This window comes from Gavialis gangeticus, unplaced genomic scaffold (assembly GCF_001723915.1).
Source record: "Gavialis gangeticus isolate Ggan-Ray unplaced genomic scaffold, GavGan_comp1, whole genome shotgun sequence".
Lineage (NCBI taxonomy): Eukaryota > Metazoa > Chordata > Crocodylia > Gavialidae > Gavialis > Gavialis gangeticus.
In genome coordinates this window covers 8,976,841-8,990,022 of record NW_017729019.1, presented here as the reverse complement: position 1 = coordinate 8,990,022, position 13,182 = coordinate 8,976,841, and the positions used below count along the sequence as shown (strand labels likewise).

At 48.7% G+C, this 13,182-nt stretch overlaps 1 protein-coding gene across 2 annotated transcripts in view; it reads right to left on the bottom strand.

The window, feature by feature from the left end:
* RASSF5 (Ras association domain family member 5) overlaps positions 1-12,639 on the bottom strand; it is a 45,360-nt gene extending 32,721 nt beyond the window's left edge. The window contains exon 1 of one of the 2 annotated variants that reach the window (XM_019514020.1): positions 12,097-12,639. In XM_019514020.1, the coding sequence (XP_019369565.1) occupies positions 12,097-12,216 (120 nt within the window). In that variant the 5' untranslated portion in view covers positions 12,217-12,639. The remainder of the gene's footprint in view (positions 1-12,096) is intronic. The other variant, XM_019514019.1, reaches the window with a different exon arrangement.
* Between the last annotated feature and the right edge of the window lie 543 nt (positions 12,640-13,182).

Sequence of the window (13,182 nt, the reverse complement as noted above, 5' to 3'; positions counted from 1 at the left end):
TTTTTTTTTTTTTTTTTTTTTACTTGAAATGGCAGAAATGATCATTTAGGACCTGGCCAAAAGCCCACTGAAGTTAGATTGTTTCTTTCTATTGATGGTAACTATCCCTGGATCCCTTAATAGGGTACAAGGTGAACATGAACAACAGCAGCAAAATAAGTCCCTGCATATATTACTGGATCCTTTGCAAGTAATGACTGCAACCAGGTAATAAACAACAGTTTTTACCAATTCTGGTAGCAAAAATTAAATTTAGGGCCTGCATAGCAAGACAAACAAATCTTCATTCGCTTGCATGGAGCATAACTTTGCTTGCAAACAAGGCAAGCTCAGCAATTCACATTCATACTGACAAAGTCGATGCTTTCTCAGGACAAATAAAGACGACGCATGTAGAATCCCCCAGGAAAACCACGGGAATTGAACGGCAACAAACCCTCTCCCTCCCACAAGGGCTGTGGATGGGGCAATGCTGCGGAGGTCTGGTAACAAAGGCTGCAATCTCTCATTTATCTGGTTCCTGGGCTCTGTTCTTTGAAGTAACCAGCCTGCCCAATGCAGACGGCTGCCTCCTTCCAGCAGCTACGCATAGCTGAAGCCCAACCTCCTACATGCCACATGTACAGGATGCTGAAATCCTTCTCCAATCTATAGCTCCTTGTTCATGTTGCTGACACAACCCTTTCCAGCCTCATAGTTTCCCCAACAATGAGCAATTTAATCCCAGGGAAAATTGAGCTCCTCCTGCTTGGGACTCAATCCCAAGAGATGATCAGCACCTCCCAGGATCAGGTCCAAGGGGCGAAATAAGGCGAAAGCCCTTTGTATACAGAAGTGCATCTTGGGACAAGCTCCAAACAGAGACGTGTCAGCTAATCAACGGCCACTCAGATGGTCTGCTGGCTCCCGAACGCCGGGAACGCTTATCTGTTTGCTCTGCTTCCATCTGCTACAATAGGCCGCATTAGATACTGACTGTTCTGACAAAAGAGGAACAGAAGGGGAGCCTGGCAAAACATCCTCTGTGCAAACAAGGCTCTTTTAACCAACTGGAAACGCGTCGGCCCAGCCGCAACGGCGTCATTAGCCCAAGAGCTCAATCTTCTCTCCAAGTCCGCTGACATTTCCAACTGGAGAGATGAGATGGAAAACCCCACGTAACCAGGAGACGAGAGAATCTGGACGGAAAAAGCTCAGGCGTGGAAGGACAGGTTGCGATTACCACACCTGGCCTCCGTCACCGACTCGCTCCGTGGCCCCGAGGAAGTCATTTCTTTTGGTGTAAGCTCACCTAGCCAGTGGAGGCGAGGTTCATGCTTGGCTATTGGACTTCAATAGATTAAATGGCACAATAAAAAGACAGCCACATATTTACAAAGAGCAGCCAGATTTTTACCAACATTTCGTTTAACATCATCATCCGTGGAGTGCTCCTAGTCACCTTACGGTCACTGATCCCATTTCATGGGATCATGCCTCAAGGGTCTCGGGGGAAAGAGGCAGAAATGCAGAGGCTAGGGGAAAACAAATAGAGCAAGGAGGCAGGGCCATCAGCCCCTGGACCAGATAAGATATGACACGCAGGCAAAGTGCTCTCCTCTAGCCCCCAGCATCAACACAATCGCAGACAAGGCGGGTTGAAGGGACCTCAGGAGATTGCATCTAATCCAACCCCCTGCTCCAGGCAGGACCAGCCCCAAGTCCATCATCCCAGCCCAGGCTTTGTCTAGCCAGGGCTTAAAAGCCTTCAAGGATGGAGATACCACAACTTCTGTCTGGAAAACCTTTTCCAGTGGTTTACTACCCTCTTTGTCAAAAGGTTTTTCCTAATATCCAACCTCAGCTTCCCTTGCTGCAACTTGAGCCCATTGCTCCTTGTTGTGTCACCTGCCACCGCGGAGAACAGCCCAGCTCCATCCCCTTTGCAACCACCCTTCAGGGAGTTGAAGGCTGCTATTAAATCCCCCGCTCAGCCTTCTCTTCTGCAAACTAAACAAGTCTAGAAACATAGGCAACTGCATCCCAGAAAGTGTTCCCAGCGCTGCAGGAACCAGTGCTAGGACAAGACTATGGTATATTCTGAAAGTATTTTAGAAGTGGTGTGTCAAGGTCCCGTGTTAACAGCTCCTCAGTAGTCTGCTCTGGTATCCAAGTCCTGCAGTGGTTCATGGGACACATCCAAAACGGACAGCACTGGCCTAAGTTTCTTTCGCACGTCCCTGGCCGAGCAGTTCCAACCATTTGACTTGGCTTGGCTTGAAACCTCTCAGCTGAACAAGCAAACGGCTCTGCAACCCGTACCCAGTGACGCAAGCTCCCCCCACCCCAAACAAGCACGCTGGTTTTAGAAGTGAGGTGGGAAATAGAGTGTGAATTGACCTAGAAACCCCAGAAAAACAGGACAGCAGTGGCAATACCAAAAACCCATCATAAAGTGGTAGGTAAAGTAAGTATCCTTCTAGGCCAAAAATAAATAGATAGATAAATAAATAAATAAATAAAATAAATAAAGTGGTTTTGCCACTTTCAAGTATTCAAAGAGAAATTAAAAAATTTGCTGTAGTTACGGACAGGCCAGAACTCAGCTTGGAGCCAGGAGCTCCGCTGCACAGAACTGAAAATAAATCCAATAACGGAGTGGCGTGGTGGCTGGGACATGTGAATCAGCACAGAAAGGAAAATAAAGCCTTCAGCTGATGGCAACTGAAGTTGGCCTAGGAGTCTTAATGTCTTCCTTTTCTTCTCCTTCTCCTCGACTTCCCCTGGAATCCTACAGGGACAGCAGCCAGAAACTCTTCCTCGATGTGGATCCATTTCCCCAAAATAACAGCAGTGCCTATGCCTGCCTCCAACTGCCTTCCCCTCCTGCCTGGATTTGGGTCTTGTTCTTGGTCGTCTTTTAAAGCCACCAGAGTATCAGACCACAGTTCAATTCCAGACTTGGGTAATCACTAAGTCTTTCTATGCCTCGGTTCCCCCCCAATCTGTAAAATGGCAATAATCGCATCTTATTCTGCCTGCCTTGGTGTTTTAGGTTGTGAGCTCTATAAAGATGGTTACTCAGCATCACTTATGGACCGGGACTAAAGTAACAGGGCCCTGATTTCATTCAGTCTGCAGGTGCTGCTGGAATAAAAGCAACATAAGGAACGATCCCGCACAGGGCAGGCAGGAAACCAGCTGGTTTCACTGGGTTTCCCCTCTCCAAGGGCTGGTCTCCCAGCCACCATCATGATTTGTACCTGGCAGGGGACAGAATCAACACCTCAATCCTAGGCTGCAATTTGCATCTTCATGGCAGCTTCTCTGCTCTCACAAATACGCTGGCATGACAATGCCCGGCAAGATGTCCAGCAACATCTGTACCAACGCGTTTTGGGATGAGCTGGGCACCTGTCCCAGGGAAGCTCAGGGGAGGGGAGGGCACCAGGCAGAAAGGACAGCCCCAGCGGCTCTGGGTCCTGCCACACTGGATACCCGAGCTTCCCTCTCCTTATCTGCCTTCCTGACAATTTGCTCAATTCTCCTTGGCCCTGAACTACGTTGGCGCAGAGCTCTGAAGGAGTGAAAACAAGTTTTGTAACTATGGCAACCATGCCCAATTTGTCCTGCCTACAATGGTGCGCTGGTCCTTCCCGGCCTGATTCTTCCGCACGCAGCTTCTCGCGTCCTCACGTACAGGAGCTCCAGGGGGTACGAGCTGGAGCCGAACGACAGCAGTCATCGACGACAGCAAGATTTTGGAAAGTCTGCAGGGTGACCCACGTCTCAGCCTGCAAAAGCCACCCCCGCAGGAGGCAGCAGCTAAATTAGCACTGCCTATGGACTCCACACCCCTTGCCCTGCTGTGTTATTTTCATGATGAGTCTCAAGATCAGGGCCTTGTTGTGCCAGATTCGATGCATAATGAGATCATTCCTGCCTCAATGAGCCTGCATAGATCAGAGATAAAAGGCAGGACGGGAAACGGGGGCAAAAGAGAAATAAAAGTAGTTTGCCCGAGATCTCGTGACAGGCTGGTGACGGACTAGACTAGGAGCCAGGCTGCCAGAGCCCCGATCGGTGCCCAATTCATTTGGCCACGTTTGCCTAGGACGCAGCGGGGGCTCCTTTAGTTCAAGGCTGTGCACCACAGCGGATATATCGCTGTTGCCAAATACGCCGTCCCTGTTCTGCGCGCGGAGAATTCGTTCTCCGGGATCACCAAGATCCAGCCTGTCTACAGCACACGAGCCATTGCGATGCAGCAACAGGATACCTCCGCCTCCCAAACAGGCAGCACCAAATTGCAAATCAAACCTAGTCCTAAGAGGGACACTACCCGCTGTGGCCTGTCCAGCACCGATAGCGAACTGCGCTTGCTGCATTCAAACAAGACAAAAGCAAAATGTAAGGCAGTCCCTGCCCCAATGCACTTGCAGCATCTCTACATAATGCACGTAGATGTGCTTGCACATGTAGCAACTGCTATTCCCCAGCCCCAATCTGGATTTAGACTGGATAAATCTGTTGCCTTAAGAGGGCTCCCCATCTTCTAAAGGGTCAAGAGTGATGCAGCAATGATGATGTTCTTTGCTACGAACCCAAAAACAAACAGTTATCCATCCGCTCGGCATTGCAGTATTCCCCGGTAGCATAGCAACACAGCTCTGCGTATCACCATGGCAAAGGGCTGAAAGAAGGATTTCACATTTTTTTTCATTTTCCTTGCTCTAATTGAGAAAGGTATTATTTGCCTTTTTTTAGAACCACTGAAATCCACATCTAATATTTAAACAGCAACACCCAATGTCACCAAGACTCCCAGTCTCTCTATTTCGGAAATGAAAAAAAAAAAAATTTTGTAAAAACTTGTCCTTGCCCATAGTCAATTGATTTCTGGTCACTCTTGGAGATACCCATGCGGCTGCCTTGACCCAAGCATCTGGGCACCTCACCATATTTAAGGGATGTATTTGGCAGTCACGTTGGTCCGAGACAAAACGAAATGCAAAACTCTAGAACCCTTGGTTCAGAGATGATGTGTTTTATTAGATCAACTAAGAAATTGCAAAAAAAAAATCATCTTTTTCTGCAAGTTTTCAGGTGCACACACCCTTCCTCAGGCTTGGGGAAAATTAAAGATGGTAAAAAGTCCCCATAGCTAAAACGTTTTCTACCTATTTTATTTTCTTTTTTGTTTTTTTTTGTTTTTTAATTTTACCTCGTTTATTTTCTACCCATGGGGACTTTTTACCACCTTTAATTTTGCCTGAGCCTGAGGGTGTGCGCGCCTGAAAACTTGCAGAAAAAGATAATTTTTTTGCAAGTTTTTAGTTGGTCTAATCTCTGAACCAAGAGGCCTAGAGTTTTGCATCACCATATTTCATGCATCTCTCTCTGCAACAGCTCTGGAGGGTAGAAGTGTGTTATTGTGATTGCTGCCATCTCGGCTGACACACAGGGACTTCCAGTATTAAATCAGTAAGCGACAGCATGAGTCAACATGAGTGGAAGTGAGAGGTTCCTCCCAAGTCAGTTAAATTCTTACAATTCAGAAAGAGAGAGACAGCAAGGCTGAAAACCTGCTCAAGGTCCCACAGGTTGTCCCTACCAGAGCAAGGAACTGAACTTAGGTCTCCCAATTCCCAGGCTAGCCCCCTTCACTACTGGACTAGCCTTCTCATCCCACCAGTAGCGTCTGATGCTCTGAAAAATCACAGGGGAAGGGAACAAATATGGAGTTACTCATTTCCTGAAGTCAGTCACATCCAGAACGTCTGAACCTTTGCCAGCACTAGGTCAGAACGAGAGATTTTACATTAGAGATGGACAAACATTTGCCCGACTTTGACCTCTGCCAGAAACGCAACCTGCATGAGGCTCAAACCCAGCCACAGCCACAGTCACACCGCTCTCCTTTGGCGCTTGGAGCAGAGAGGCCAGGGTCCATCTGACCGGGCAATGGCATCTGGATGCCCCCTTGCCCACTGCAGGAAAGGCCCTTCGGGGCAGGTGGCAGCAGACTGTGGGAACAGCTGCCGTCTGGCTCTCTGGATAAAGAAGCCTCCGGTCTCCAGGGCTGCGAGTTAATCTTGCCTGGGCTGAACTCCTGACTGCACAGCAATTCTCAGCGAAGTGGCCTTTGGCCCATATGTACGAAAGGCCACCTTTCCAATAAAGCTGGTCTGGAGAGTCCTCAGGGGACGTCCCACCTCGCGATGGCTGAAGCAGCTCAAAGATCCTGCCAAACAGTCCAACTCCAGGATCGGCATTTTCCCAAGTAGCAGCAATGCCTCCACCAGCTGGGATAGGCAATGAAACCCAGGCACGAGGCTTACAAGTGTCAGATGCCCTCCTCTCTCAACCGCCCGGCCAGCCACACCATGCACAATTCTGCTTCATCCTCAGCCATGAAAACAGACTTTATTAAAGCGACCGATGTTTCCTCAAGCCCATTGAAATGGTCACTTCAATTGAACACGCAGATGCGCCTAAAGTGCTTTATGTAATGCGCATTAAATCTAGTATCTCCACTGTGAGGTACTAGGAAAAATACGCATTAGCTAAAAAGCACTTTTTTGTGATGCTTTAACATGCATTAAAACAAGGCTAACACGCATTAAAGCACACGTGGAGATGCGCCCTTGGAAAACAGGCTGGGCAGCACGCTCGCCCTTTGCTTTACACACTGAAAGGAGAGGACTGGGGTTTTAAACTGGCATACGAAGCCTCCATCTGACCACCTGAGGCTGATCCCCACACAAAGGGGGCAACAAGAATCGACTGTAAACCGCTGACCCCTGGCGTCAGCCACCAACGTGCCCCTAAAGACGTGCTGCAATGCGGCTGGCCCTCACTACGCACGCAGGACTTCAACAAGGGCAGCAGCATGAAGATTCCCGTCAACCCGGAGGGAAACACCTAGCCTGGGCCCCACGAGCGGAGCTCTCAAGGGTGCCCACGGGGCTTTTGTAAGCAGACAGGTTACCGAATTAGGCCGGAAGCCCGTGCACCTTTCCTGGATGTTAGAAAACCACAGGTTGCAGGCCCATACAGCTGGCTTGCCAACATTAGCAGAATAAGCACAAACGCAGGTGCAGCGTGTTCCAGATCTCTGCATCTGCTCCACGCTCCCGAGAAGACAATTGCAGACAGTTCCTACCTAGTGAGCTACCGCTCATTTGTTTGATACTCAAAAGCCAATGCTAAGATGTTTGGCTGGGGCAGAGCAGACCACTTTGACCAGCGCCAGCGAGGGAGATTATGGGGAAACGGACATCCCCAAATAGAGAACTTAGGAAAACAACCAAAAAAGTGGGCCGAAGGCACATTTTGATGGATCAGGGCATGCCCATTAGAGTCTCAGTCTGCCCCTGTATCTACCCGGGGGAGCTCCATCTGGTACTTAACAACGGCAGAGCAGGAGGGAAGAGAACAGCAGTGAAAGAACAGAGTGTAAGAAAAGGAATCAGTGGGTGGAGGAGGGCACTGTTAGAAGCTTAAACACCTGCCAAAGCATTTGCAGGAAGGCCCAATTGCCTGAAATAGATGTATACAAAAGGGCACAAGAAAATTATACTGGTTTTAGTAAGCAAGTTATTACAGACGCACAGAATTCTGGTCAACCCACGATGAAGGCTGAAAGCAGGCCCGAATCGTAATGCAGAGAGGCACGTGAGATCCAAGAGGGCAAGTTGCCCTTTTTCCCTTTATAGACGGGATCTCACAGTATCTACGCCAACGAACGGCGGGCCAGCAGTTCTGCTGCGCCTGCCAGAGGGTCCTGGTTTTGAACGATCACACTCTTTATGCTGAAGACTTGACACGCGTAGCAAGGTAGGAAACACCCAGGGAGAGCTTCTGGGGAAAAGACAAAAAAATTAAGATTCAAGCACTGGTTGGTGCAAGCAAGGTTATTTCCAAAACTAAGTTTTATGGCACTGAAAACAGAAAAGAAAGAAAGGATGATGAGGTTGCTCAAGAAGGATTTGCAGTCTCAATTGTTTTAAACAGCTGCTTCTCCCAGGCATGTGAATTATCAGCTGTTCTTGCTGGCTGTTTTCATGTAATGACTCTTTCTCTACGTGCCCTATTCTTCTTTCCTTTACTGTCGAGGCCAGCTTCCCTTCGCATTGCCACTGTCTTGTGTTTCAGATAAAGTTACTACTGGTCCGACAGTGCCTCAAAGCCTTGGGTTTTAAAGGCACTATAATTAAGCACCCCCTTCTCACAGTTGCAAATGGGATCGAGTCTCCTTCCCCCAAGCGCCTTTGACAATCGTGTCTTTGGCAAGATCTGTCCCAACGAGCAACCATACTCCTGGGTTACATTCCCAGCTTTGCCACCAACTTGCCCAGTGTAACAAAGCGAGTCTGTGCCTTAGCGGTAAAACAGCAAGAACAGGACCTACCTAAGACAGCGGTTGGGAAAAGCTATGTAAAGTGTTTGAAAAAAATGCTTGTAAGATCATGGCATATGAAGACTCATCGCTAGGCCCTAATCTAATCTAATCATTAGGCTTTGTGTAGGTGTTATAGCCATCTGTAGGGCATTGCTTTCTCACCGATAGCCCTTTAAGAACTGGATGAAGATCAAACTTGTTTGAACAAGTCAACCAGGAAGGAACAATATTTCATATGCTTGTTTTTCTCTGGCAGAGGCTCTGGAGGCTGGAATACATGGCTCTCGTCTGAAATCCCAGCAATGGACTGCGAGCTAAGCTGGGAAGCTTGTAGCACTGGCGACCTGGTCACATTTTGCCCCTTGGATTGGGGCATCTGTTCCAAATTTCAGAAATCAGGACAGGCGGAGTTGTTCCCAATCTGCCCAGCAGGTTAATTCAGTCTTGGACCCAGCATCTGTTTACTGCACAGCCATGAGCAGCAAATGATTTGTTAAGTAGCTGTAACACACAATTACTGCCATATGTAGGTGTCTTGTAGCCTGTGGTTGTGGAAGATTTCCACATTTATACTTAAACAACGGCTGCAGAAAGGGGGTGGGGGTCGGGGGGGAAGACAGGGTCTATTGTGATTTGGGCCAATACTTGTCTACTACTGAGGGACTCCAGACTTCCAAATCAACATACGTTTTAGCCCAGCAGCACTTGCATTGTCTGCTATTGGGGCATCAATCACTTCAGCAAGCTGTGTTTTGTAACCTGGCATCTCATGATCCAAGAAAGCCATTCTCTGGATGCTCAGCATGTCTCTCTTGGGACCCCCAGTCAAGCCCCTGCCTCACCTAAGTCACCGAGGGCAGTCAAGAGGGACGTGGAGACCAAAAACCGGCCCAGAGAGGCTGGCATTTGACAGCACAGACAACACTTCGTTGTCACTCTCTTCTCAGAGTAGCCTGACCTTGGAGGGTGAATCAGAGCTGTAGATAAATGGATCAAATCTTACAGCCCCAAGAAAGCTCCCAGTGGCTTCAATGGGTGTCGTGCTCAAGTGAAAGGCAGATTAATATCCCAAGGATGAGCAGTGGCAGAAAGACGCCCTGTCAGTTCAATTATCTGCCTGGTCTGCTCTGGGAGGGTGGCATCCAGCATTTCCCACCTGCCATCCCGGCATCCCGTGCTGCTTCCAAAGTCAAACTCAGATGCTGCACCCGTTTCCCTCTGTAATCTCCAAGGATGCTCAGGGAAAGCATTCCACCCACATCAGGCGGTCTGTGCCCAAACAGCCTGTACATCATCTGGATCCAGGAAGAATTTAAATTTCTGAGAGTCACGTTGATGTCAGAATTGGGGGAAGGAGAAGGGGGAAACTTTCAGGTCCCTGCTAGCACCAAATGCCACTCCAGGATTGCTCCTTACAGTCCATTCCCCTATTCCATCTGCTTCCCCCTGCACTCTTCCGAGCCCACTGGACTGTTCCTCGAACAATCAAGTGCCTGCAGAGATCATCTACCCTTTGGAAATCAGCTATGTATTGCCCACGTTAGGCCTCCACATTTACTTCTCACTACTTTTTGGTGCAAATCTGGTGATTTATTGCTCCAGAACCCCAGGTACCAGCTCTGGCCTCAGGGTCCCTAACCATTTCCAGCAACTCACTCACGTAACCCCCACTAATGACACCTCCCAAACAAGCAAGGCCAGAAGCTTCAAAGAATTTTTACGTAGTCCCTATGCCCCAAATATGATTACAGGCCTTCAGCTGTTCTTCCCCCACAAGAAACAACGAGTCACTTGGAGATGTGCATCTCCTTTGCTGTTTCAAGGCCAGATGATGCATATCATGTAATCTGATTGCTCGGGCAGCTATACCGTTGTTTGAACAGGAACCATTTCCTTCCCATGGTACAACTACCCTGAGACGCCATGTCTGAACTACACCGGTCTGGGGGGTGGGTAAATATGGCTGCTGACTGACACCGCGGTGCCCGTCGACTTTTTCAGCGCAAATGCAGTTACACCGGCAAAACTCAGTTGTTTGACTTGAGATGCTGGGTGGTGACTTTCCTCTATGAGCACAGCTCAGTCACCACAGCTGCATCCACAACCCCTCTGGGGGCACACATTATATTGGTGTGTACAAGATACTGGAAGAGGGCTCCTAGTGCAGGCAGAGCCTCCTAAGTCTAAATTATTGAACACAAACTCCTTTCATTCAGCTTGCGTTTGGACACCTAAGAAGAGCTACCAGCGCACCAATAACAGTGGGGGTTAGCAGTCCAGTGACAGGCGTGGGCAGCCTAGGACAGAACGGTGCATGAATAAATGATCAGAGTCCTTTGAATGAAAAAAAATCTCAATATCCTGCCACAAAAGAAAGAATGAAATGTACAGGTGGGGGTGTAAACACATTACACAAAAGGTCCAATCTTGCTGGTCTCCTACACAAATGAATCATCGAATGATATTTAAATAAATAAATAAATAAATGCTGGTTCACCAACAATTCCCTTTTTGTCATGAATAAAATTACCAGGGAATGCCCCCTGTTAAAAACCCAAGGGAAAATTTCTAAAAATTTTAAAACAAGATACTGAAAGCTACAGCACTGAGACTGTCCTCCCCCCACGTCACTCAGCTGGGCCACGCCGTTAAAGCGGGCACTTTCCAAGAGACTCTGAGTGCTTTTATTCTGCCTGTCTTTAGAAAGAGGAGACCAAGAGCACCTGCTTAGGATTATAACTTTACAGTTTCAGACATGCAAATACAGCAGTGCCCAACAGCAGGGTTTCACCACTGAGAAGTTAAAATACATTTTTCTCAAATGAAAACAGCCCCCTGCTCTGAAGTCACTGCCTTCTCTTTGAGAACTAGGAGCACAGCTAAGATCAAACTTTTTGCAGCAACGGGGAAAAACAGTTACCCAGTGCAAGCTCCCTAATGTGAGATGTAAATATTTTTTTTCTATGTAAAACCTCTACTTCCGTAATTGCTCTTCTTCCTTCTCTTTTTGTACCCAGGTCTGGTTAGTGAACAGAAATCCACTAAAGGAACAATATGAAGTGCTTACCAACATAAAGCAGACATACACCTCATCAGTATTACAGGAATTGTGCCCTGGGGGTAAATCGTTCACCCGTCAAACTTTGTCTCTTTTTGACACGCACGAACATGCCAACTTAATCCACGGTCTGAGATCTCAAGCGCTGAACCAGAGGTGAATTTGGCCCGTTGACTCTACAACCCCGCTGCCACCTTAACATGCCTTTAAGGAGGACTGCTCAGAAATATGATCCGTCACGTACCCCGGTGCCACAGAGTGGGGGGGACACGTCTCGGTCAGGGGGTCACGACAAGTGGGAGGGCAGCAAACGGGTACTAAGGAGCTGTGAGCATGGGGCTCTTCCCAAACTCCTGGGAAGGCTCCAGCTGGATTCTGGAGAGCCAGGAAGAGGACTGGAAGGGGAAAGGCACATCCCAATATGGACAAAAAGGCTGTAGGATAGGTACGATAACACACCCCACCTCCACCATCAGGCAGCGAGAGAAGTAAACCCCACTCCCCCTGGACAGTAGAAGGGGATCCTGCCTGCAACTGCCAGCTATTCCCGACAGCATCTGCAGCCAGCTGTGCATGCATGCCGGCACTCGCTTTGCAGCTTGCTAGGGGGAAATTCTCTCCCGTTCATCCCCTCCTGTAGTTTTAAAGCCATTACCTTCACGGGGGTTTTGTTTTGTGGGCTCCTGAAGAACGAGGTCTTGGCTGTGAAGAAACAATCCTCCAGATCTTCATCCCAGCTACAGTACCCGCTGCTCATGCTGCTGCCAAGGGTCATCTACCAGCTGCGGAGTCGAGACCCTCAGAAAGCGTGGGGCTCGGCCATGAGCCGGGGGGACAGGTAACCATCGGATTCCTGCTGACTGCAGTGGCAGTGGGATTTCCCAATCCAGTTCCTGTACATTCAGCAACCAACACGATTTTATGTCCTCAGCTTCACCGGTTCTTACTTGCAACAGCTCCTTCTGCTCCTTATCCAGTGTTAAGTGAGAGATTTCTCTTTTAAAATGGCCTTGCTAGGTAACCCTTCCCTTTCCTCATCCACCCACCTGCCTCTGCAAAGGCTGCCAGAGAACACGGAGGGGGTCGGATCTGAGCAAGTTTCTTCTGCTCTTCACTCTCAAACTCACTCACCATCTGTGGTTTAATCTCCTGTCTGCAAGCGCTGTGGAGCTGGCTGCAAGAACAGCATCACCTCCCTCCCCCCCACCACCCTTCCTGCCTGCTCTCGGTTCACACAGAGGAGAAGAGGAGCCACTTCCTCTTACAAGATTTCTCACCCAGTTTTTGCATTCGTCTCAAATGCCCTGGGCTTCCTGCATCTCTAGGGTACAGTCACCCTGGGGCAAAAAAAATCAAAATGAAGGCCATGGGGCAATGAACATCTACATAAGCAGCTGAGACGTGCCCCTCTGGCTTTCAGGTATCCACCACCACCGTTCTGAAAGGCACTGTGCACATAGCAAGTCAGCAGTCACGAAAAGCAGACTACTATCAAAAGCCTGGTCATCAGCACTCTTTAGGTAGATATCCTTGGGTGTTTTAGCTCACCTGTGCTCTAACTGGAAATAAGTCCAGGAGAACTTAGCTTCTCTCAGCTACGATTTAAACATCCTACGCCACGGGAATCATTAGATGGAGACTAGCAGGATCAGGGGCTTAGCGTAAGGGGGTCCCAGTCCCTCATTGGGGCTGTTAGGTGCTACCAAGTCACGGACACACTGGTAGCGGGTGATAGATAGAT